Source organism: Pteropus alecto, unplaced genomic scaffold (assembly GCF_000325575.1).
Source record: "Pteropus alecto unplaced genomic scaffold, ASM32557v1 scaffold39, whole genome shotgun sequence".
NCBI classification, from domain to species: Eukaryota; Metazoa; Chordata; class Mammalia; order Chiroptera; family Pteropodidae; genus Pteropus; species Pteropus alecto.
Window position 1 is genome coordinate 3,189,470 of NW_006443568.1, and position 27,531 is coordinate 3,217,000.

The window sequence follows — 27,531 nt, forward strand, 5'->3', positions numbered from 1 at the left end:
GAAGTAAGAGAGGGAGCATAGTACTTAGAAATAACCGAAAGAATGGGAGTGAAAAACACTTGAAATTGTGAAAATCTAAATGGGAAAAGATCTCGTTTATGGATTGAAAAACTTAACATAGTATTCCCCAAACATTTATAGATACATGATCCCAGCTTTCTTAAAACTGAGCTGATTATAAGATTCATAGGGCCCCTTACCTCATACCATATAAAAAATTGACTAAAAATGCAACTAAATATAGCAATGAAAACTAAAACCTGGGGGGAAATGGGTAAATTTTCATGACCCTCACTTTGGCAAAGGATTCTTAGATATGAAACCAAAAATACAGGCAACAAGAACAAATAGGTAAATTGGACTTAGCAACATTAAAAACGTTATGCTTCCAAGGACACCATTAAGTGAAGAAAACCCATAGAATTTGCAAATTGGTTATCTGATTAGGGGCTTTTATGCAGAATATGTAAATGACCAAAAACACCCCAATTCTTTGGAAAAAAATATAGACAAATAGCTAATAAGCACATGAAAAGATGTTTGACATCGTCAGGGAATTGCAAATCAAAACCATGGGACACCACTTTAGTAAAGATGAATAAGGTCTGACTAGTTCGGAACAGCACGTTGAAACTAAGAAATGTTCTCAAAAATGTAAGGTGATGGATGCTTTCACAATGTATACAGTCATGTGCTGATGTTTCAGTCAATGTGGACCGGTCTGCATATATATTCTGTGGTTCCATAAGATTAGTGGAGCTGAAAAATTCCTATCTAGTGATGTCCTTAAAATGTGCAATGCACCTGTTGGCAGTAATGCTGGTATAAACCTATGCTGCCAGTTGTAATATGGCACATACAATTATGCATGTTGTATAATACTCGATAACTGTTACTGGTTATGTATTTACTATTATTTTATTTTAGAGTATACTTAACAAAAGTGTGCTTTCATGCAATATGCCATATTACACCAGGAACAGCCTCATCTTTATTGTCGAATGCCTCATTTTCTCTTGTGCTTGATTTTTTACCCTTGTGTTTTATACAGTAACATGCTGTACCAGGCTTATAGCCTAGGTGTGTAGTGGGCTATACTGCCTAGGTTTGTGTGAGTGCACGCTGATGTTTGCACAGTGATGGCCTGGACTAACGGTGCATTTCTTAGAATATCCCTGTTAAAAGTGGCACGTAACTATATCAAATCACAGTGTACTTTAAATATCTTACAATTTAGTTATACCTCAGTAAGATTGGGGGCAGGAGTAAAAGAAAATCAGTTTATACTCACTAGAATTTCTAGAAACAAAACTGTTGGCCAAGGATATGGAGAAATTGGAATCCTCACAGGCTACTGTTAGGAATGTAAAACGGTACAGCCACCATAAAAAATGCTAGTAGTTCTTCAGTTACCCTATAACTCATTAATTTTAAAACCTGAGAAAAACATGTTTGCACAAAATTTGTATGTGAATGTTTAGTGTTATAATGAAAAGGTGGAAACAAATGGCTGTTAATTGATGGATGGATAAACTTTGGTATACCCAAACAATGGAATATTAGCCATAAAAAGAAACAAAGTCAACACAGATGAACTTTTAAAACATGCTAAGTGAACCCACTCACAAAGGACCATATATGATTCTATTTATAGGAAATGTTCAGAGAAATGTACAAAGTGGTTAAGATGGGAGAATGGGGTGTAAATGCTAAATGGGTTTCTTTTTGAGGTAATGAAAATCTAAAATTGGTAACAGCTGTATATATCTGAATACACTAAAAAACGTTAAATTGTATGTGAATTACATTTCAAAATTTTTTTAAAAAAAGAGGCAATGGGAGTGATATTAAGAGGCCATAGCAGTAGGCAGAAGTTTGATCATGAAAGGCCTTGTAGGCTATGTTATGGATTTTGATCTTTATCCTGAGTTTTTTCCTTGTTCTTGCAAACCGCTTGAAACAGGAGGTACTGAAATCACCTAGACTATTAAAATGTCTCCTAACTTGTCTTATTCTTTGCACACTGTGACCCGCTTTCAGCACAGCAAGTTATCTAATGCTTCATAACAAACCACCCCAGAACTCAGTGGCTTAGGGCAAATTATGGTGTTGAGGGTCAACTGGTCTCAGGCAGATGGAGGCTGAAGCTGGAGACTTCTAAACTGTTGGAGTGGATGGTATTGTCCAAGATGGTTATTTCACTCATATCTGATGCCTCAGTTGAGGTGGTTGGAACATTTACATTATTTCCAAAAAATGATTAGATATCTCAATTCCTAAAAGGAAAGAGATCTGGTGACTTTTTGAGGCCATTGAGGAAGACAGACTTTGGAGAATGTTCCACTCAGCCTGTGGTTGGAGAGGGAAAAGACAGATGACAGATGGCTGTAGCAGTGCAGTAATCCCAACAGACTGGAAATCAGCCTTACATTGAAAAGAACAAGGGAAGTCAGTGTGTCCAAGAAAAGAGTTTTTGAACTGAGCAGTAGAAAAACACTTTGCCCGTGTCAGTAGTAGAGGAGTAACTTTTGTATTTGAGGATTTATCAATATTTTACTTGTATCTTAGGGAGACTGGCTCTGCAGTTACCTATTAGTTTGGAACCAAAGCTTTCTTTTCATCAATTAAGACAAAAATCATTGGATGGTGACTTTAAAGCAGTGGTCTCTTAAATCCTTTTAAAGTCTCTCGATTTAAAACATTTTCCATCAATTGTGTTTACTTTTGAGTTCCTTTTAGTTTTCAAAGTGATTTTCAATTTCTAATGCTTTCCTGAATTGTCACTTTTCAAATCTTTACTCATCTAACTCTGATTTACATTGTTTTGTAGCTTTTATCATTTTTAGTTTGGTTTGAAACGGGTTAATTTTTATGTTCTGTAAAGATTTACTGTTTGTCTTACAATTTTCTATAATTTACAATTCTGTTGCTCACTTTTAATGTTAAATGCATTTTCTTTTTTAGGAGGGAGGAAAAGGGACAGAGTAACTTTTCTAGCCTCAAGGCTCACAATATCCTATTTTTATGAAATGACCATAAGATATGACCTTGTACTAAGATCTGTTTCCTTTGCTTCACTCCTCCACTTTATTGTCCCTGTCCTGCTCAATTTGCTATCTACAGCTAGCAGTTGGTCCTTAAATGGATTGTTTTGGAATGAAACAGGTTAGTTTCAAGAGTTCATTAGGATCCAGTCTATACCAACATCTTCAGATAAACTCACTTGCAAATTGGCCTGTATGCTTTCCAATGGAAGCCTGTTGATTTTGAGGAATCTCCTATTCTCAAGGCCATGAGGCACTCCATTGTTTTCCCTCTACGACCTTTTATACAGGTAGCTGGTACCATTCAAATCTTATACTTCCTTTTCAGTTTGTCACTTCCTAAACTTACTTTGAGATTGTGGGGATTACTCTGTCACCAAGGTTTGTTGTAGATGCCATGCATGGGTTCTTTTATGGAGGGGCTTAAGGAGATTAAAAAACTAGTTATTTCTGCTATCTACTATTTTTAATATATTTCTGGTAGTTTGACTGAGAGCATGGGCTTTGGAGTCATTGCCTGGGCACAAATTCTAGATTCACCATTTACTATTTGTGTTACACATAACCTGTCTTAATTTCTTCTATAAAACAATAAAGTGCAGAAAAGTACTAGGTTACAAAGACAGCTGTTTTAATGTAGTTTTATTTTTTGTTTCATTTTTCAGGTCTAGGTCTTATTACTAGCTTTATAGATTTTTGAAAATTAAAAACCAAAACATTTTGGGGGAAAAAAAAAACAGCCTCTTGAAATTAACTTTCATGACAATACAAACAATTGTAAATAACTAGAAAATAATGAAAATGAGAAAAAATCACATAGCAGACCCAAGGTGACTTCAGAGGAAAGTTCATAGTGTTAGGCATGTTCATTACAAAACAAAAGAATGAAAATCTATGCAGTAAGCATTCAGTACTAGAGATTAACTGCCTTCTGTAGTTTGTTTTTTTAATAAAAGTAGAAATCAGTTTTTAATAAAGAGTAAAATGACAATACCAAAGTTGGCAAGGATGTAGAACAACAGAAACACTCAGATACTGTTGGTGGGAATGGCAAAGGGGTATAACTGTGAGGAAGTAAATGATGCACACAGCCTTCACCCATCAAGTCCACTTCTAAATAAGCACTCTAGAGCAGATGTTATTAGCAACTGGTGTGCCAGGAATGGGTAGTTGGGTAAGGCCTTTAAATGGCCACAGTTCCCAAAGCTTCATCTTTTATCATAGTATGGCATACAAATATTCTGTATTATCATCTTACAGAAAAGAGTTAGTTAGTTGATAAGCAACCTCTTCTAGTATGCTTCTTAGATTTCCATATTAGAAAGCTAAGTTTCACTGGAGTCAGGACCTTATCTGCTGGATCTCCAGCAGCTTGAATAGTGTGTCTGGTATATAGTGACTTGCTCAGTAAATATTTGTTGACTGTACAACTGCATACCACATTCAAAAATGACCACTGGAGTATTATAAAAGTGCAAAATCAGACAAAATATCCATGTAAATAGAGAAAGCATGAACTTGTATACTCTAATATATTACTCAACAGTTAAATGAACTAGAAATCCATATATCTCAAAAACATTGAAAAAAGCAAACTGCAGAAAGATATGTACAATGCAAATTATAAAGTTTTATGTAAAGTTTATAAACAAGGCTATGTACTAAGTATAAAATTATATATACATGGAATGACGTACACCAAATAATCGTTACCTCTGAAGAAAATAGAAATGTTACCAGGAAAAGATTTGCAAGGGAGCTTTAACTTGAGCTATATTGTATTTCTGAAATAAAAATCTGGAGCATGGTAAAATGTTAGGACTTAATAAGACTGTTACTTGTTATATCCTTTGTATTTTTCTATGTTAAAGTCAACCATAATTTTAAAAGTAGAATTGATAAGTAAATTTAAGACTGTATAAAAAACAAAACCACTAGTTGGCATAATCAAGAAAACTGTATAGAAGATTAACGAAGTATAGGTATATACAAAGAGAATGCCTTCTACAACTCTTAAGCAAATTACAAATTCTATAAAGTTGATGCAACAGCAAGGGAAAGTAGCAGAGTAATATTCCTCCAAAAGGAGAAAAAAAATTCCAGACCCAGGCATATCTACCACTAAATTCTTTCAGAGCTTTGAGTAACAGATTTCCTTCATCTAAACTTTTGTAAAGTATAGAGATAGAAAAAGAGTCCTTTCTTTTGGGGTTACTTGAAAAATAGTCATATTTTCATAAAGTAGATTAAGAGTTCCTATTGTGTCATCCAGCTACTGTATCAATCCAAAAGAGCAATATTTAATGTTTAAATGTGACGGTTCACAAAAAAAGGATCTATAAATGGCTCAAGCAGATATCCCACCTTATTAAGTGAAAATACAAAATTCCACTCATTTAATCTCCACAGAAATTAAAATACCAACTAACATTGTCAAAGATCAAAATGTTTGATAAAACAGCTTTATAAAGATTTGAAGAAATAGGCACTCTCACATTGTTGGTGGTACTATAAATTGGCACAATCCTTGGAGAAACCAATTTGTCAATATAAAAAAAAATATAATGCACAAATCTTTTGACCTAGCAATTTTCATTTAAAGTTTTATCTTACAGTAACTCACTGATGTGTAATATGACCTGTGTACAAGGTCATATTACGGCATTATTTATACTAGCAAAAGATAAGAATTAAAATGTTTATCAGTAGGACTGTTCCAATATTTTATGGTACATCCATACAATTAAATCTTATGCAGTTGTACAAAAAGGATCAAGAAACTCTTTATATACTGACATGGGACAATCTCAAAAAAACCATGTAAAAAAAAAATGTAAAGTGAAAAGGGCAAGCCAAAGATAAATTTTCTTAAGAGACAAAAATTTGAAATAAAAACTTACAACAGAAATACAAAATTCAGGGAAATCCAAATTAGCAAGTATTATATTTCTTTCATCTGATGGATAAACTTTTCCACAATTCCATTGAGTCTTTCAGGCTCCATCAGTTTATTTACCAATTCCTGCTCAATAGCCATTAGGGCCAAGCCACTGAGCTTCTCTTGCCCCATGGTATGACATAAGTAAGTTTTAAGACGAGGCAGTATAGAAAATGAGTTTTCAACATTTGCTGAAGTAATTGGCCAAGACAAAGCGATATATAATAACTCTGATACGCAAGGAATATTATTGTGAAGACCATGCTGAATAAACAAATAGCCAAGATTGATGAAGTTGATACGATCATTATCTATGACAAAGTTGAGCTTTGCATATTGCCGATAAAATCTAAGTTCTGGGATGATGTCTGCATCAAGTTTATAGAATTCTTGGACATGTCTGGCTGTTGCTTCATTTAATGGTCCATTCCATTTAAATAATAATTCTGAAATTTGCTTCATTTTGCAATAATCAAACTCTGAAAAACATAATTTTAAATTTTGTAAAACAGTATCTAACGCTTGGTAATAAATATTAATTTTATATTGTTCTTCTGCTGAGGTAGGAAAAAACATACTGTCTGAATTGCCAAGGTCTACTGTTTTCTGAATTTTTCTTCTCTTCTGAAAAGAAGGTCTTTCAACTTCAAAACCTTTACAGGTTATTTTTTGACATATTTCCTCTGCTCCATCCCAGATAGTCTTGAAATAGACATCATTTCTTTCAGATGATAAACATTCCAAAATTGCTTCTATTTTTGAAGACAAAGAAAAAATGTCTATGGTTTCACTTTGAAGCTCTTTGGAAAGAATTCCTATAACACTTAGTACTCGATAAAGAAATTTCAAACAAAAGATAAATTCAAATTTGGAAACCAATGTCAACAAATCACTCAATTCATCAGCCAAACTTGTGTTTGAAGAATGGCTTGATACAACTTCCAGTGTTTCAATAATCTCTGGAAGACCCTCAATCACAGATAGTAATGTATGATCATGGACTGTCCAACATGATTGTGATGTATGTTTTTTGCATGTTTTGTTTTGACTTAGCTTACAAATCTTTTGAAAATTTGCAGACATTTCCTCAGACATATGAATAGTGTTGAATAAAGAACTGAGAATATTTAGAGTACTTCGGAGTTCTTTTACTTCTTTACAAAACCTAATAACAGCTAAATCCAAAAAATGTGCATAACAATGTATGTATAAAGCTCTTGGCTCTTCCTTCTTGAATTCTGCTGCAGTTTTGTTAAATTTTACCCTCAAATTAGTGGTACTATCATAGGCCTGGCCTCGTATTTTACTCAAATCAACTCCAATTTGCTGCAAGTAAGTCGTGATAGTCCTGTGTAAGTTGGTCCCAGTCATCTCTTCAATATCTATGAAACCCAAGAATCTTTCTTTAATTAAGATAGCCTTTGGTGTTTTTTGTGAGTATCTCACACAAACTGAAAGCTGTTCTTTAGAGGCACTATAAGTTGCCTCATCACATATTATTGAAAAAGCTGAGGAGTAATTGATCTCATTCACAATATCTTGCAATATTTCGGTCTTTATTGTTTCAATAATATCATTTTGAATTTGTGTACTGTTATAGAAGTCAACTTGTGAATTCATAAGTTGAAATATTTCTTCTCCTTTATCTTTTGCTCTGATTTCTAACAATTCTAAAAAATTGCCTTTATTCACAGATGAAACAGACTGGTCATTTTCTCTTAAGGGTAAACACTGCTTTCCAAGAAATAAAGTATTTTCAATTATAAGCTTTAGGAACTTTTTATTTCCTTCAATCTGTTTTGAACGAACAGATAAATTATCATTGACAGCTTCATCACAAAACTGGTAATCCCTCCAAAATTGCAATGACTTCAAATGCATTTTACTTTTTTCATGCTTTCTGAATTTTTCCATAGTTTTTTTCCAATTAGAAATTCCTTGCGTTGCAAATGATTCTCTTTCATAGCTAAAATTTTTTTGGCAAAACAACTGGCACGAATAACAGAATGTCACATCCTTTTTAACACTGTTTTCTAACTGCTGAAAATTTGAACACCAAAATTTTTTAATACTTCGTGATTTACCTTTAACTTTTTGTACTTTGGATGTAAATTTTGGGCGATTTAGTCCATCAATTATTTTCATAGATTTCAGATTGCATGTAGTATCTTGGTTTGACACTTGATCTTTTTGTACTTCTGTACTGGAGCCAACTGTATGCTGACCAAGTACTGATGAAGATGGTGAAAGGCTTGGCTGTTCCACACTGTTATTAGCAACACCACTACTTGACTCACTGGGTAAACCCTTAGAAATCTTTAGGAGAAAATGATAACAGTTGTTTTAATAGTTTTGAAATAGTCAATTAAAATATCAAACACATCTAGTAACACAAGAGAGTGAATGAGTGAGTTACAGTATGAGCTCCAATTGGGGGAAATATTAATAATTATTAACTTATTTATTTACACTCTAGATTCAGCATTAATTGTTTAAAGGATCTTTTGGTATATAATTATAATAAAAATAATTTATATTGCTCAGATGAGTAGAACTGCTTAATAAATATTAAGAAAATAGTCCAAAGGAAAAACTATGACTAATAATACTTCTATTTAAATATTCTTATCAATAATTTCAAGTCAAACTTAAGATTTGAGAAACAATGTAAATACAAAAAGGTATTTGTTGCTCTACTTTTTTGAGCTCTAGGATCAAAATAGGAATTAATATACTCAGATACACATACGCACACAAAATATATTTTTTAAGTTTCAAACTTACATCTGCAATGACATTTGCTGTTACTGAAGAAACTGTACCTGATAAAATAAAGCATAAATTCAAGACTTTATACCATAATCTATAAAATAGCATCATAAACTATAATTCTTTGGTATCAGTCAACAAAGAGAAAAGAGACTATAGACAGATTCAAAAAGTATGGCAAAACAGTATATACATCAAATATCCTCACATCGGTTTTTACCTTGTAAGACATCAGAGTTCATGATGGGCAGGGCAACATGAGTATCTGCTAATGACACTATATTGCTTATAACTGGAGTTGTATCTTTCTTTGGAGAAAGGAGCTCCGGTGAAGTATCTTGCACCATGGAAACATTTACTGATAAAAATAAAGAGATTTCTTATAAACCAGGAAGAATCAATCTATCAGAAAGCACTGTTTAATAACAAGTATTTCAGTGAACAATGCAAATATCTAATAGCTTTAGGTTTTGCTGGGTATTTGAGTAATTTTTATTAGGGCTTAGGAATAGCCAGGTTCTTTAATATAACGTTAATAACAACATTAAACTGATAATTTACATTTCCTATCATTGTATATCTCTTAACCTTTGCAATGTTTTTATACAATTTACTTGAAATTTCATTTTAATTTAGAAATTTCAAGCAAATCTTTTCTGTGAAATTACCAAGGAAGAACAGAAAAGAGCCTCCTCTAGAATCTATTGGATGTTGTTTCTGACTCTTCCAGGGTTCATAACCTCAACATGAATGGAGCTGGGTTATTGTCTACTGCAGTGATTTCTATAAGCCAGTTTGCAAGATATACAAGGCCCAGGAGCATCATTCACTCCACTGTTTATGTAAATAGCACCAGCCCTATATAAATGTGGCTCTTGGATGGAATACACAGTTGGCCCTGGATTATCTGTGCTTTTCCAAAGTATTTCCAACGAGCTCTACTTCATGTGAAAAATGTTAATAGCCTTGTTTTTACAAGGCAGAGTTAAGTAAAAAATTCTATATTCTATAATACATCTTTATAAATAAAAATTAAATCTCTGGTAGTAAAATAGCCTGCCTTTTATACAAAAATACTGGAAACCATTTCTTTGCAACAAGCTTTGAATGGTTTTGACTTTTAAGTCAGTTTAATTTGGAAATGAATCAAGGTTATAAATTAAAGGAAGCAAAGATTACTAAATTACTAAACCTCTGATAACTACTAAACAAATATTACCTGTAGAAGATTCCATCTTAGTTTTACTATAAATAGAGAAACAATGAACAGAGCAGAAAAGTTCTGTCTTCCCCAAGTCACTGGTAATCTCAATCATTTCATCTGAGGACTTCAATGATTTGCAAAGACCAGATGTCAGGGTTTTGGCTGGTTTCTGTTGGAGATTAAAATAATATTCATATTCCTGGTATATGATAAATTATTAACATTATTATAAAAATATAAGCACTAACACAACTCTACAAATAATGACAATGAAGCCACATTTTTTTACTTTTTTAAAAACCAGGAAAATGGCATCATGGATTGCAATGATCATAATGCAGGAAATTGGTCACTTTATTAGGTATCTTTGTATTAGATATACTAATAGCAATAATACATATGCAAGCAATGAAGAAAGTGGTCATAGATGACGTTCATCATCCCAGGCAATCAAAGCCAACTTTATAAATAATAAACAAGAGTCTTATAATTATAGGTCTTTTCTCAATGCCTGTTTGGGCATCAGCTCAGGAAAGCTTTCTTTATTGGTGCTAAGGAGAAGCCAGAAAAGGGTGCTTAACATATGTTACAACAGGGGTCCCCAACTCCTGAGCTGTGGCGAGTATCAGTCTGTGGCCTGTTAGGAACTGGGCTGCACAGTAGGAGGAACTGTAAGAAGGAACTGTCAGAAGTATTTTATTTCATCTCCATCATCTTACCAACTATCCCCAATGGTACTAAAATCTATATCCCCACATTCTCCTAAAGTGGAACGATTCACAAGCCAATTAATGGAAGGAATTCATCTTTAATTTTCGCTTGAGTCCTATACAGTCAAATTCAAATGGAGTGGTCCTCACTTCGGGCAACAGACTTTTATTCATACCTGCTTGTATGCTGTAATACTCTTTGAACTATTCAAGTAACGAGACTGTCCTTCCATCTGAAGTATATGGAACAGATTAGAGCTAGTGTAACAGTAAGCTCCACAGTTCTCGCAACAGTTCATGATGAGGCTGTTAGCAGAGTGAAACTTTGAAAAACAAGCATTACTGCAAAGATTATGTTTCATGTTCTGGTATTTTACTTCATATTGAATCTAGGGTAAAAAATAAAAGGATTCGGTAAAAATTTTGATATTTAAGCAGAATCAGATTCCCTAAAGGTAAAAAAAATTGCAACTTACAAGAGCAGTTTTCTGACACATGCTGCATTTGGTTAAAATGCTGTTAGTAAATATAGTCACAAATAGTTTTCTTTTTTCTTCATATGATGAGAGACAAGATTGGCTGCAAAAATTTTTGCTAGAGGTGCTATCTTCCAGCTGGACACTGATCACATCCTTTAGATTTAAAATGTCTCTGAAAACAAATGACAAGGGCACCATTAAATACTTTACCACAGTTATAATTTCTTCATAAACTACATCGCTCCCCCAAACAACCCTCTCCCTTGTTGTTTAATTTACCTGAAGAACTGTTAAATAGTTAATATCAGCCTTGAAATAAGAAAACCTGAATTTGGTATCCAGTTCTTTCACTCATATTAAGTAATGATGAACAGATCATTTACACTCCCTAAATGTTAACTTCCCCATCTTACCCTCTGTGTATTGATTGGTGCTAGCCTTAATAGAATAATAAGTCACATTCATACGTGACCAACTTTGGAATCTACAGGATAGAAGATTTCAAAATCTGGTCTGCAAATCCCTGTGGATTCCCCAGATACTTTCAGGGGGTCCACAAGATCAAAACTTTTTTTATAATATTAAGATGCAATTTGCCTTTTTCACTGTGTTGACATTTGAACTGATGGTGCACAAGCAACAGTGGGCCCCTGCAATATTAATCCTAGGTCAATACCCAAAGTATTGAAAATAAGTACTCAAAATAAGTACATGTATATCAATGAATGAAAGGATAAACAAATTGTGGTATATTCATGTAGTGGAATATTATTTAGCTATAAAAAGAATAAAGTACTGATATACATGGTATAACATGGATGAACCTGGAAAAAAAATGCTAAGGGAAAGAAACCAGACACAAAAGGTCACATGTTGTATGATTCCATTTATAAGAAATAACCAGAAGAAATACATCTAGATAGAGCAGGTTGGTGCTTTCCAGTGGCTGAGGGGAGAGGAGAAAGGGAAATGAGGGAGAAACTGCTTAATAAATAAGGCATTTTAAGTTGGAGCGCTAGAAATATTTTGGAACTAAATAGAGACAGTAGTCGTGAAACAACGTAAATGTATTAAGTGCTACTGAAACGGTTTTTGTTATATGAATTTCATCTCAATAAATTGTGGGAGGGGGAAGCAAAGGTGGGTAAAACTTCCAGTCAGCACAAATTAAGGCAGTGGCACCAAAAAGATACTAGTACTAGTGTTATTCACTGCCAGCATTTGTTGTAAAAATTATTCATTTTATTAAAATTGGTTGTTGAGTATATCACATCTTTTTAATATTCTGTGTGATGAATGGAATATAGGCATAAAGTGTTTCCCCTGTGCACCAAAGTATGATAGTTGTCTGAAGGAAAATCTCATGTGGGAATGTTAAGAGTTACAATCTGAGTTAGCTACTTTCTTCATGGAACACATTTTTACTTGAAAGAACAACTATCAGATAATCTATTATCCAAAACCGGGTACCTGACAGATACTTTCTCAAAAATGAATAAAGTAAGAAGACTGTTACTTCAAGGAAAACAACTGGCTGTTATTCTTGCCAATGATAAAATCTGAACTTTCATTGAAAACAGGAATTTTGGAAAATTTGTTATCTGACACCTCCATCTTAATCGCGTCCCAACACTTAAAAGCTTTTCTGATGAGATTAATGATTAAAAAAAATTGTTTTAAAATATTGCATAATGAAATATGTCAATATTTGCAAGAGCTGCATAACTCAGTGAACAAATATTTCCTAATGATTACAAGTAAGAAAAATCACTTATGGGTAAAAGAACCAAAGTACTACTAGACCAATGAATTTTAATAGTATAAAAACTTCATAGATATGGTTTCATATTTGACATTACAACTAACCTTTAAAAAACTACCCCTTGTTTTCCGATGTTGTATCAAAGAGCATCCACAATTAATCTGAAAGGCTAGTGGAACACTCCTTTTTCCAATTACATATTTGTAAGGCCAGATTTTCTTCAGACTTCAACAAAACAATATTTTACAACAAACTGAATGCAGAAGCAGATATGAAAACTCGGCCATTAAAGTGTTTTGCAAAACTGATAAAACAATGCTCACTAAATTTTTCTTAAAATTTCTCATCTCACTAAATATAAATGGCTTTTTTTCCCACAAAAATATTTATGTCAACATGCATGGAGATTATTTTAAATGAGTTATTAAAAATTTCTTGGTTTTAATTTCTAACATAGTATATATTGGTAGACATAACCCACCTAAAACTAAAGCTCTCTGGCTCTTCAATAGAGTATGAAGGGGTCTGGAGACCAGAAAATTTGAGAATTGCTGCTATACGAAATACCAAGATACCTAGAACTCTCAAAATATCAATCTTCCAGAATAGTTTTTCAGATAAAAAACTCCTGAGAACACTATTTTAACACTTCAACATTCACAAATTTTTTAATTATGCAATTTTCTACCCTCAAACAGATGGTACCAAAAACAACAGTTTGTTCTCACATCATCAGTCATTTTATTGGTTTAAAATACAGCTCTAAATGCAGTTATCTGAACTGTGCTGTGTACTTCATTTGACAAAAATTCTAAGGTTTGCTGTGTGCCAGAGAGTATTAAGGCCTTGGGGATATAAAAATGACTATCCTCTAGTCCCTAATGTTAAGAAGTTCATAGTCTAACCTGGGCAGTATCAATTCTTTAAAAACATTAATGATCAATGTTTTAGGAGTTATAAACACTATGAAAACACAGACCATGGAACAATTCTTCTGGGTGCGAGTAGGGTAGTAGTAAGAGGAGAAGGGTGTGGGAATACACAAGAGGTAAAGGTATTTGAGGTGGACCCTTAAGACACAAAATTAGCCAGGTAAGAGAGGCAGAAGAAACTGCACTGACAGAAGCATGAAAGTGAAAATGCTTACTAGTTTATACTGCTATCAGCATACTAGATTGCTGGCTTCTAATTTACTAAAGTTTTAAAATAAAAAATCAAAGTGAATTGTTAAAAGAACCTAAAATTAGCTTAAAAAACTCTGAGCATAGGTCTGAACAACTTTCCTACAAATAAGCGTTATAGCATTAGTGCATGGGCCTATTGTGAATTTTATTGATTGCTCTCAGGCTCTCTGGTTGGTTCTGAAGTGCAGAAATGACACTTCTTAAATATATAGTTCTCAAAGAAAAGTCATCTAACATGATTTAAATGTCATTTTCGAAGCTATTTTTCATTTGGTTCATGAACTAGAAAAAAAACTTCATTAACTCAAAAAAAGATTTTAAATCATAATTCGCTAAAATCTTCAGAACTATATTAATACAAGAGACTACTGAATGTGGAATTTTAAAAAATTTCAAAAAAGCACAGGTTCCTCTGAACAACAGTCTCTCCTAGCCCAGGAATTAGTACTACCTTTCCACCAACCTATAAATAGTATTTTGTATCAAAAAGTTTTTTATTCCAAAAGAAGTAAAACATTTCATATTTTTGCTCATATTCGATTTCTTTGCCTTAAAGAACAACTTATACACTAAATCCTTCCTACTTCAGCCTTTTCGACTTGTCTGGGAGATCTGCTAAAGATGTATAATGGGTAAACTGCAAACATAGCAACATGATACCTTAACTTCTCAGGGCCTCAGTTTCCTCAAAACCAAAAGAAAATGTTTGGACTGGATGATCTCTAAGGTCCCTTCCAGTTTTATGATTCTGCAGAAGAAGCAGGCTGAAGAGAATGCCATATAGCCCATAGCAAAAAAGAAAAGACAAAGTATAGTATTAAAGGGTTGAAAAAGCACAAGAGAAAAGTAAGTAAAGTTCCAGGGAGTAAGACTTGAAGCAACAGATAACACCTGAAGCAACAGCCAAACGAGGAACCAAAGCAACCAATCAAAAAGATTTGTGAGTTTGTTAAGAGAATAGTGAAACCTAACATTTATGAGTTAATACATGCCAGTATCGTTCAGACCACTTAAATGTTATTTAATGCTCATATTTCTCATGTACATTTAACAAAACAAATGGGAATACTGAGAAGTTCTCAATGCTTTTCAAACTTTAGCATGTACAGTAGTCTCCCCTTATCCAAGGTTTTGCTTTCTGCAATCACAGCATCATTACAAAAGGGGTGAGTGCCGTACAATAAGATATTTTGAGAGAAACCATTCACTTTATTTTATAGTATATTGTTATAATTGTTCTCTTTTATTATGTTATTGCTGTACTTAACTTATAAGTTAAACTTTATCATAGGTATGTACGTATAGAAAAAACTTAGTACATAAAGGGTTTGGTACTATCTATGGTTTCAGGCATCCACTAGGGGTCTTGGAAAGTATCCCCCATCAATAAGGAGGGACTACTGTAAATGAAGCACCTGGGGATAAATGCAGTTCTTATTTAGTTAAATCTGGATGAGACCTGAAATTCTGTATTCCTAACAAGTTCCCCAACGATGCTGATACAGCTACTCAAGGATCACACTTTGAGTAGCAAATATTTAACTGTAAATGGAGGAAGCAAGATTCGAATTATGGAAATCCAATTCTAAAACAAGACATTTGAAAAGAATTTATTGTATCTAGAAGTTTTCTTGTTCTGAAACAAAGATACTTAAAACTAAGCATTATTATTTAAAGAGCAGTAACAAACCAGAATTATAGTATGATTAAGACTCTCAAAGACTCTCCTTTATACATCTCAGGGTAGAGTCCAAAGTTCCGGATATTTTTCACCAACTCATTATGAAATCACTACTACTTCCTTTCTCTGCATCCACATTGCCTTACATACGTACTGAAGTCAGCAACAAAGACCACAACAATAGCTCACAGAAATCTTGAAAAGATTACATCGATCCACCTATGTTTACCTATGGCTATTCAATTTTTCAAAAGAATTAAGTAACTTCATTTACCACTGCAAAAGAAACACGTAATTTTATACCTTGGAAAATCCAAAATAACTTACATGATTAATTCTTAGTAGGTTGCTCCTTACACAGTTAAATAAAATAAAATGGGCACATAATAATTTCACTTATAGAGAATTTTGAATGAAAAGAATATGAAAATGAGTTTTAGAAGTCACATTAAAGTTGAGAAAAAGAACTCACATTTTAATTTCTGCAAATCTCTCAATAAACAACAAAAACCTATTTCTAAAGAATCTACTGGAGGAACTAAATGCAGAAACAGCTTCTTTTCACTAATCCAAAGTGATATAACAGAAAAAATGAAAATGTAGAAAACTATAGCCGAGACTCTGATCAAGATCTATGTAGGGAAGTAAAAGGGGGCATAATTTAGAATGATATACTTTGAGCAGTTTGAACAAGTTCTCTTGGGAAGAGCTGGTGAACTGGCAGATGAAATGTATTCAGTGATGCACGGTGTGGAGCAGAAAAGCTGAGTAGACCCTTTCCTCTGATAAGCAGTTTGCCCCTTCTGGAGAATTTTTTTACAACCAGCACAGGAAACCTGAATAGCTGTTGTTGAAACTGAAGGAAGCATTTTATTCATGCCAGATGATGCCAGAGAAAGCGGAATGCCTGTAGTCAACTGTGATGCTACAAACACAAAACAGGAAGGAAAAAAATTAGTATTTACATAATAGTAAGTAAGCATTCTTTCATTTTATTTTAGAATTTGTTTCTGGACTTAAAACTCAAATACACTATTCAAAGGCATTTTAAAAAAGAATAAATTGGCTATCATATTGGTCAGAATAAATATGATTAACTTAAATAATCCTATTACCACTGTCTGAAAACGTAGTATTTATTTTCATTTCATTCTCCTGAGTTTTGGACTGTTGGGCTTGACAATACTCCTAAAAAAAAATTGAAAATAATGAATACAATGCATTTAAAATAACCAGTCATTTGATAGAAAATGATAAATTATGCTCAAGTCTATTCAGTGACTTGTATCACCGAATTGAACCATAATACACAGGTAAGCACTCCCCTTTTGATGACCTTTGGCTGATTAGTACATTATTTTCTATCGTACCTAAATGTGACTTCAGAAATTTTTGTTAACACAGTCCTTCAGTAGCTACTACAAATAGAGAGTAGACATATTCAATAACGACACCTATTTTCCCTCCTTGTTCTAATCTCTAAAAGCTTAAACACAAGAATTGTTAGATTGGGCTGAATGAGTTTTACAGAGGAGGATTTTTTACAGAGCAGCAGGCAATCTATCTAAACTTGATCTAATTTTTGAATGTCTACGGGCCGAAAAAGCAACGGATATTTTCTAGATGGACAACATTTCACAGTGTTACCAATTCAATGGGAGTCACATCCTTACTTGATACTGATTTACTTTAGGCTATTTCTAAACAGAATACTAGAAATAGATTAAAACTGATTTAGTTTTTGTTTCATTAGAAATTTTGGCTAGATCCTATATAAACATTCTAAAGAAATTTGCCATACTTACAGAATACTCACAGCTTGAATCAATTTATCCTTTATATATATATTCCTTAGCATGAAATATCTTTAAATGTTTAAGAATAAAATTGCGAAACTAATTTGGATTAAAAAATAATTTAATTGTATTAATTCTACTACTTAATAGAAAGCAGTAGCATAAAAAGTTATTGTATTATTTCAAGTTAAGAAAAACAAAAACGTATTAACTAAGCCTAAGATAACCTAAGCAATCCTTTTATCAACCCCAAAACCTAATTCTCGACAGTTCATTCTCTCAAATCAGATTATAGCATATACTTGTTATGGCACTTAACATCACATACCTTGGATTATTATTTGATCAACTGCTTTGGGGAAGATAAGAATTTGAAGTTTTCAACCGATAAACCAGTATCTGCATAACTAAAATTTATAAGTAAATACTGCTCTAGAAAAAAATAAGTTAAAATATTTACCTGAGTATTGTCAGGTTCTGTCTTAATTTCATCTAGCCGTAGCAACTGTGGTGCCACTGCCTTGTGTGGTTCACCTTCTACTGGTGATTCTTTCATTTGAGTATCTGATGCAAAGGAATCCTCCAGTTCCAAACTAATGGGTTTCTTCTCGGAGAACAATTTTTAGGTTCCTAAAATATGAACTGATAAAGAAGAATCTAATTTTAAAATCAGTCCTTTTAAATACGGTAATTTTCTGGAAGCACCAAAGTGTCTTTAGACAGCTTAGCCTCAAGGTTCTCACAGCAGCAACATTGGTTTTCTTCCCTTCATCCACTGTTCCCCAATACAGTTTTGCTTTACACTTTTCCAGTAGACCCACTTCTACGCTTCCTTCTGGGACTAGTCTTCTTCACTTCTATTCCCCCCGCCCGCCCCCGGTCCGACTACAGCAAAAAAGCATCAAGCCCCAAAGCTTATTTTTAAGTTACCAAATAGTCTTAGAAAATGTAAAGCCTTCTGTCTGAGGTTAATCCAATCACCTGTACTCACTACCTCTCCCCACCACTGCCCTCCTATAGGGCCAGTTATCTGCATCTTCAATTCCTCTTCCCCTCTTTATTGGTTCATCACAAGTAAGCATTTAAGTACATTCAAGGAACCAACTTCTAAAGTTATTGCCCTCTCTCTGACACTTTTCCTCTCCTTGATATTCTCTCTTTGAACCCTAAGACTCCAAGATCTATTTCTTTTTCCTCCCACCTCTTTGCCAGTCTTTTCGAACATTTATTTCTCCTGTTTCTAAAGTATTTGTGTTTCTCCAAAGCACAATACCCCATGTGGACCAAAAAAATGGTTCTATGTAAAGTAACCTTACAGGGTGATCTGATCCTAAATTCCTAACTGGGCAAGTCATGGGGGGTAGTCACGCCCCAGGCATATAACTTTTTAGTAAAAGGTTTATCTTTGCCTTAAGCAAGACCCGTCTATTGTTTTTGTGAATCTGGGTTAACACACCTTTGAAATGCGCCTCCAGACCCCTCCTTATAAAACTTAACTACCCCCAAGAGGGCAAATACTTTTAACTATCCTGTAATCCAATCCCTGCCTTGCTTTCTCCCACCTTCCTGTAATCTTCCTTACATCCGGAAGTTAATTTCAAATGCATAAAAGAAACTGCAAAACTGTTATTCTCTGAGCATTTGAGATCTTGCTCTCTGGCATATGTCATCAATTTGGCTCAAATAAATTATTAAAATTCTCTACAGGTTTGGATGTATTTTACGTTGACAACCGGGACTCTTCTCGCTCTATGGGTACAACCTTGGATTCAATAAACACCTATAGGCTCATTTTCCCCTACATTCCTGAGCTCTAGCCCATATACCTAATTACCTATTAAATACCTCCACTTAGATGTTCCGCAACTTCTTCAAATTCACAAAATTTAAAACCATATTCTTATATCATCCCCATAAACCAGCTTTACACATGTTCCCGTTCTTGGAAAATGTCATGATCATATATATCCAATTTCCCAAACCAGACATCCAGGGGTAGTCCTAAATTCCTCAGCTCCAAAGTCCCCACATCTAATCACCAAATTGGATTAAATATATCTCTAAATATGTCTCGAATCTATTCTCCCATCACACTTCATACCTGCAACCCCTTCCCCTATCAATGGATTCCTTTTTGGTAAATAAATAGCTAAAAACCAAAATCACAATGTAAAAGATTATTGCACATTCAGGCTTAAAAAATTCCGCTGTGTAACTTCTGTAACTTCAGGAGCCTTTTGACTGCTCAGTCCCAAGGCCTCTTTTTCAAGTACAGACTGGTCCTTGTGTTCTTTCTCCTTGAGGTCTACTTTCCACTTTCTTGGTAGCTGCCACCTCTGACTCTAAAATCCTTTGGAACTCCTTCCCTTCCTGCCACCCTAGCTTGGCTGCGAGTACAAATCTCCTGGATTCCCCTTCCTTGATCACCCCCAAGACAAGACACTTTTTAAAAAAGGGCTTTATAACTCCTGATGATAGAGGTTAAGGGATAATTACAACAGATATGGATAAGTTAAAGTTCTAACAAGAGAAATTCCAGGCCTATAGTTTTGAGTGTATTTGTGCAAATCTTCACTTCTTTAAAATGACTTTTTCTCTACTCTTTCTTCTGGATTCAAACTGCTCTTGGGCTCACTTGCTTCTTTCCTTACCCTTAGGCATACTGCAGGACCACTCCCTTAATCATTAAGCCCTTAGGTCAGCATCAAACACTCTTAGGAACAAAGCCTCAGGTCTGTTGACCACAGAAAGAGTTATGTCAAATTAAAGATAACAGCTCCACACCCATGAAGGCTGAAGGACCCTACCAGCATCCCCTTGAAACCAGACAGAATGACACCAGGACTGGCATCAGGACCTGATGCAATTATCAACTGCCTTCTACCCTAGCCCCAATCAGTAGAGCCCATGATACCAACTCTCTTAGCTACTTATGAGTTTTCCCCTATATAACCTATCTCCTAAAGGTCATGGGGAGCCACATCTTTGAGAGTTAGTTCACCTGTGTCTCCAGGTGTGGCACCATTTCCTTAAATAAAACCTCTACTTTGCAGCAAACTCCTGTCTGTGTGTGTCTCTTTTGGCTTTGATGCATGCAGGCAAAATGAACACCCTGAGTCCAGTAACATGAGTTAGTAGATCAAAGAGCCAAAGAACCCTGCCACTGTCTTTTATTTCTGAGTTTGGGACTCAACCACCAACCCTCGCCCTGATCTTTAACTCAGCTTTTATTGAAAGCCCCTATCTCAAGGACGAAAATTAAATAAGGCCTGACTGTGAAGTACAATAAAAGCTCATATGGCCTCTGCTCAGCCCATTTGAGCATGACACACACCAGCAAAACAAAACAAAAATATCACTGAAAATTAACTACTAGATTGTCATTAAGTAGATTCCCTTTACCTTAAGTAAATATGCTATGCAAGTCTAAACATCAATTAAAAATAAAGCATCTATGAGCTTTAGCATCTTGGAATCCCTTCAAAAGTGTCAGTCATCACACACACAGGCAAATGGAAAGCACTCTGAAAATGTAATTAATGAGGCAGAGGAAAATGTATATAACATTTCCCTAGCTATTAGAAAGAAAAAAATTTATATATGAATAAAAAATACATGACTTCTTTTTCCAGATACACATTAAACTAAGTCTTTGAGATCACTTTAAACCAAAGAGGGATATATCATGGAGCAGAAAACAAAATTCACATTCATTTTTAAACTAAAACATAAGACCACAAAGAAATTGCAAGCTATTAGGAGTTATTTCCTGACACAAAGGCACCTCCAGCGGGAACGTACACATTTTTCTCCTGGAAAATTCGTGTAATATTGCTTATATAAACCTGATGCTTCACACTGCTTTACCTAAATCTTTTTATTCCTCCCCATTATACTTGTAGTCACTTTGTTCTACCTGCAAAGTCATTTTTTGCCTATTAAAATCCTACTCAGCTTTTAAACCAACTTAGCTCCAAATTTTATCAGACTGGCAAGAATTAAAAATAAGACTGATAAATCTATGCCTAACATTGTAGCAACTCTCCCACTGGAAATGACACCAGCAATAGGGATTACCCAGAGGGTACTTTCCAGAACAGAGAAAAAGGAAAAGCCCAAGCAGAAAACAGCATACTGAGCTCAGGAAACAGGAGTTCTGGGTTGTCAAAGCAGTTGGAACTCAAGAGGCACAATCTAGGAGAGGAGAGAACCAGAGAGAAATAAAAGCCCCATACTTGCATAAAAATATCCCCCTCCTCCACTAATTTGGTGACTCCTAAACTGCACATCTACAGAGTAAGACTCCAAAAGACCTACCAGAAAGCAGCAGTTGGGAAGATAAAGAGCTGAGATTATAGTAGCTTTGCACAGCTAAGAACAGAATTGAAATTTAAGGCCAGCAGAGGTAGAGGAAACTTAGGAAAGACCTGGACTTTCAGTCGAGATTCCAGGGGGGCTATGACCTAGGAGTAAGGGCCAGACCCCAGAAGAAAAGACCACTTCCTAGAAGAAAGGGCAAACAAACAGATCAGCTCTAACAAGGCCTAACACCAATCCACAGAAAGGATCAATGTAATCTGCTAGTACTATCTGCCTGCCTAAAGGAAATTAGCCCTCTTTGGAGGAAGCGCACCTAGATTCTCAAAAATTTTTCATCGACAATGTCCAGAATACAATAAAAATTTAAGGGCAACCTCCCTTGCCCCCCAATACAAATAAGACTGACTAAAATCCAAGGAAGAAAAAAAGGCAACAGAAATAGGCTCACAGGTGACTCATATTGGTATTATCAGGTGAGAACTTTGATATGTTTAAGAAAATAGAGAAAAAGACGGAGTTCAACAGAGTCCTGAAATTCCTTTAAAAAAAAGTCATAAAAATTTGAGAATTAGAAGGAAATTAAAATTAAACAGATGAATTTAATATTCTAGGGAAGAAACTTTCCTCTACCTTCAGGTTCTTTTAGCTGGTCTAATAATTAAATAAATCTACATGAGGTTAACAAGAGAAAATAACCAAATTAAATTACATAGGTACACATGGGAACCCCATATACATGACAGTCAGACCCTACATACAAGAAAGGTTCAAAGACAGAAAGGGAAGATGAAGTGTACACACAACATTCTGAGCTAAGGAGGAGATAAGATGCCTTGGGGCTTCAGAGGTGAGGAAGGTGGTTGCAGGAAAACAAGAGCAGATGTTCACAAACAAATGTTGGTGAGGATTTGGAGAAAAGGGAATCCTTGGGTACTGCTTGCTGGTGGGATTGTACATTGGTGCAGCCACTACAGAAAATAGTGTGCAGTTTCCTCAAAAAAAAAAAAAAAAAAAAAAAAAAAAAAATTTAAACTAGAACTACCATATGACCCAGCAATTCTATTTCTGGGTATTTATCCCCCCAAAAATCTAAAACACTAATTCAAAAGCTATATGCATCCCTATGTTCAATGCAACATTATTTACAATAGCCAAGATATGAAAGCAACCTAAGTGCCCACAGATAAAAAGGAAGTGGTACATATATACAATGGAATATTACTCAGCCACGAAAAAGAATGAAATCTTGCCATCTGCAACAACATGGATGGACCTAGAGAGTATTACATTAAGTGAAAAAATTCAGAGAAAGACAAATATCACAATTTCATTTAAATGTGGAATCTAAAAAACAAAACGAACAAACTAAATAGAAACAAACTCAAATACAGAGACAAACTGATGTTAAAAGGTATTGAGAAGTACAAATTGCCAGTTATAAAAATAGTTATGGGGATGTAAAGTACAGCATAGGGAATATGGTCGATAATACTGTAATAACTATGTATGGTGTCAGACAGGTACTAGACTGATCAGAGTGATCACTTTATAAATTATGTAAATGTCCAATCACTATGCTGTGCATCTGAAACTAATATAATATTCTATGTCTACTGTAATTGAAAAATTAAAAAATGATAAATAAAAGAGCAGTATTAAGTCAGAGAAAGACAAATGCCATATGATTTCACTTACGTGTGGACTCTAAAGAACAAAACAAACAAAACAGAATCAAACTCAGATACACAGAATACTTTGATGGTTGCCAGATGGGAGGGGAATTTAGAGAGTGAAAAAGGGGAAAGGATTGAGAAGTACAAATTGGAAATTACAAAATAGTTATGGTTAATATGGTTAATATTAAAATAATGTTATGGTTAATATTAAAATAATAGTTAATAGTTATTTAAAGCATATTACTTTAAATTCAATTATTTTTGTTGGTTCTTGCATGTTTCCATAAGTATCCCTTACAATTTAGCATTAATTGACATTCAAAATATTTTCAACAAGAGGCATTCTTAGTGCTATTGGATATTATAAGTGTATTGTTAAATTGAATATTAAAATTTACCAAAAATATCAACATTATATGCATAAAGATAAAATTGGTTGCCTTAGAGATTGACGTGTAGTTCATATTTTATCTGAAATTTACAGGCATTTATTTTGAATGGTGTTGATCAGCACAACCATAAATAAGATGTGCTCAGACATTTTCTGAGAGCAGTGTGTTCTGAATAAAGTGTAGTGAATATTTAGTTTCAGCTTGAGAAGTTGTACTGCACTCTTATTTTTCTTACAAAAGTATAGCGGAATGGTGAAAATGTATGAGATACTTAATTTTCTTCCAAAACTGAAAACAAGTAGCACAGATGTTTGTTATTACTTTCCCCCTTGTCCTTCCATATATGTGAATATGTATAAATTTGTATATTTTAATCTGTATGACAATTATGTGAGAATGATATATTGCATATAATAAACTCTTGTTAAAAAAGAGAGATGTTCAGTAATTACTAGTTTGCTCTACCATATAGATAGGTCAAAAAAACTTATTTCTGGTGATAACTCTTATTATGGGCAAGGCCTCTAACTTAAATTCTTCTAGGCTATTAAAGGGGAGCATAAATTTCTCTTGAGCCCCTAGGGTCTCAGTTGCCTTTAGCTCAAAATAATTCACATGCCACAGAGGTACATCTTGGGATGACTTGTTCTAAACCCCCACAATATCAAATTAGTGAATTTAAGACAAGTTAGTAGAAGGAAGTCAGACTGAAGCATACAAGGATAAAAATACAAACAATGTAAGCAACATGTGGAATGTGGCAAAAAGGTCTCACACACATGTAAACAGAGTTCCAGAAAAAGAAAAAATAGACACTGCAATAGAAGCAATATTTGAAGAAATACTGGCTGGACCATTTCCCCAAAATGAAGAAAAGTATCAAACCATACAAATTCAAGAAGCTTATAAATAACAAATAAAAAAAAACCAAACAGGACTATGCACATCATAGCCACACTGAAGAAAACCAGAGATAAAAAGACATCTTAAAATAAGGTAGAGAAAAAAGATATTAACATACAGAGGAACGAAAATAAGAATGAAAGTTGTCTTCTCAGAAACAATGAAGGCCAGAAACCAATGGAATATCTTTAAAAGTGCTGGGGAAAAAAATCTACCTAAAATTCTACAGCCAATAAAAACATCCTTCAAAAATAAATGTGAAGGACATTTTCAGATAAATAAAAAGGGTGAGAATTTATTGCGGTAAATCTACATTGTAGAAATGCTAATGGAATTCTTTAAGCTAAAGTGAAATATTCAATGAAAACTTGTAAAGACTGGAAAGAAAGCAGTATCTTTTTTTGGTAGACAGCATGACTGTATTTAGAAAACCACAGGAATGTCCTCTTCCCTCTAATAAAAAACTACTAGAATTTGGCAGGATCACGTTAATATAAGGTCAATATTTAAAAATTTCTTCTCTCATCACTCTTCTTCACTACAGTACTAGAGGTTCTAGCCAGGTCAATAATGCAAGAAAAAATAAAAGATATAAATCTTGAAAAGAAATAAGTAAAATTGTCATTATTTATAGATGACATGTTGTGTACACAGAAAACCCAAAAGGATTTCCAAATAATACTGGAATTATTAAGTAAATTTAGCAAGGTCAATATTGAAAAATCAACTATTTTCTTTGTATTAGAACAATTAGAAAATAAAAAAATTTAAATAACTATATTCTATAGCATTATAAAACACCAAATACAGGAATAAATCTAATGAAATGTTAAGACCTCTACACTGAAAACAATGCTGAAAGAAATTAAGGAAGATTTACATAAATGAAGAGACATAGCATGCTCACTGACTCAATATTAAGTCAATTTTCCCCAAATTAAACTACACATCAAAATCCTCACAGGAGTTTTTGTGGAACTTGCAAGATGATTCTAATATATACACAATGTATACAGAACTTAGAAAAGCCAAGACAATCTCAAAAAAAAAAAAAAAGCTAGAAGACTTACTATAAAACAACAATTAAGATAGTGTGGTATGGATAAAAGCAAAAATAAAGTGACTAATGAGAGTCTAGAAGCAGGTATACTTGTACCTCATATTTCTTTGCATTACAGCTACTTCTTTATGTCACACTGCAAAGATTTGTTTTATTCAGTTGAGTTCTGCAAGTTCTTTTACTGGCATAATAGGAAGGATAGAGGTAGAAAACTAAATGCTCTTCAAGCTAAACTAAAATGTCCATGCTTAGTTCTGTAGGTAATGTGGAGCCACTATTCATTAAATGCCCTGGTACTGAGGTTACAGAGGCTATTAGGATGTCCCCATACTCATAATGCTCTGCCTAGCACACTATAACTGCAATAATGTAAATGTATAGAAGGTACAAAGCAGAAATGAGTAAAGAGAAGATGGTTAGTCTTCTAGATGGCGAATTTGAGGTAAATTCTAAAGTAGGTTTCTATGAAGCGATAATGGGGAATATTCCAGGTATAGGAACGACATGGGCAAAAGCACACAGATATATGGAAACTATAAAGAACAGAGTTATTGTTGAAGATAAAAATGCAAAAGAGGTAGTAAAAGGAAATGAAATTTGAAAAGCAGACGGGAATATCAGGAAGGTCTTTGAACACCAAAAACTTTGAAATAATCTTGTAACTCAGTGGCTTTTGGGTTTCAGCAAATATTTCATTCATATCTCATTTTTAAATAAAAATATAGTTAAAAAAAACTAATAAAATCACCAGATAAACTTAATGTGCTCTATATCAAATGCTAAGTAATTTGGAAATGTCCAAAGCATTAATTTGTGCTAGATTAACACAGACCTTCAGAAAATAGCTTTTCCTGCCATCTGGTTGAATATACTTCAATTCCTTATAGCTGTGTCATTGATAAGGAAGGTTACATCTTTGCACCTATCCTTTTTACCTCACAGAAAACCCTAGAAGCAAATTCACTATTTTAGCAAGGGCATCTACTACTCTAATGCTCTTGCTCAATCTAGGAGTTAAATGGGCAAAGTGTTGAGTCCTGTTACTGTCAGGACTAAATGTAATATAGTTATAAATTATAATAAAATTTAAGGGTGTCTTCTCTTATAAATTCGTGATGAGGAATACAAGTTATTGTCAGATATTATTGGTGATTCAACTCTTAAAATTCTCCACTTATCTAAAATTCCGGCTTTTGGTTCAGTTTAATTGAAAAGTATAACGAGATTGCATCCTGAGAAAGCTGAAAAAGTTATTGTTTACAAACACTAGTCCATGCAAACCAAGATACTCTCAATCCTGTACACTATATCAAAATACTGAAAGTAATAAAGACTGCACCTTCATCTACTCTCATTACAAGGCCGAATTCATCAAGAGTCAAACTTTTATAGTAATTAATCTTTTTTTGGCTTAGATCCTGTGTAAACTCAGTTTGCAAAAGAAGTTCCAGGTTTTTAAGTTTAAAAAAATCATCACAATGAAGGTGAAGCCACAAACGAGATCAGATGAATGTTTTAGAAACGGAGGCCGCGGTGAGACCAAAGGCTTTAAAAAGCCCAGTTAACGACGCCGGAGCAGTAGGCGGCGAAAAATGCTAGAAGTGTGTGTGGGG

General features: G+C 34.0%; 1 protein-coding gene across 2 annotated transcripts in view; it reads right to left on the bottom strand.

The window, feature by feature from the left end:
* Positions 1 to 3,658: 3,658 nt before the first annotated feature.
* Positions 3,659 to 27,531, bottom strand: part of ZMYM1 (zinc finger MYM-type containing 1) — a 24,360-nt gene continuing 487 nt past the window's right edge. The window contains exons 2-11 of one of the 2 annotated variants that reach the window (XM_015598948.2): positions 18,028 to 18,209; positions 16,887 to 16,959; positions 16,447 to 16,696; positions 11,142 to 11,316; positions 10,842 to 11,054; positions 9,971 to 10,124; positions 8,972 to 9,109; positions 8,767 to 8,804; positions 6,561 to 8,298; positions 3,659 to 6,461 (exon numbers count right to left, since the gene is read on the bottom strand). In XM_015598948.2, coding sequence (XP_015454434.1) covers positions 5,986 to 6,461; positions 6,561 to 8,298; positions 8,767 to 8,804; positions 8,972 to 9,109; positions 9,971 to 10,124; positions 10,842 to 11,054; positions 11,142 to 11,316; positions 16,447 to 16,696; positions 16,887 to 16,959; positions 18,028 to 18,123 — 3,351 coding nt within the window. In that variant the 5' untranslated portion in view covers positions 18,124 to 18,209 and the 3' untranslated portion in view covers positions 3,659 to 5,985. Of the gene's footprint in view, positions 8,299 to 8,766; positions 8,805 to 8,971; positions 9,110 to 9,970; positions 10,125 to 10,841; positions 11,055 to 11,141; positions 11,317 to 16,446; positions 16,697 to 16,886; positions 16,960 to 18,027; positions 18,210 to 27,531 lie in introns of both variants that reach the window. The other variant, XM_006924253.3, reaches the window with a different exon arrangement.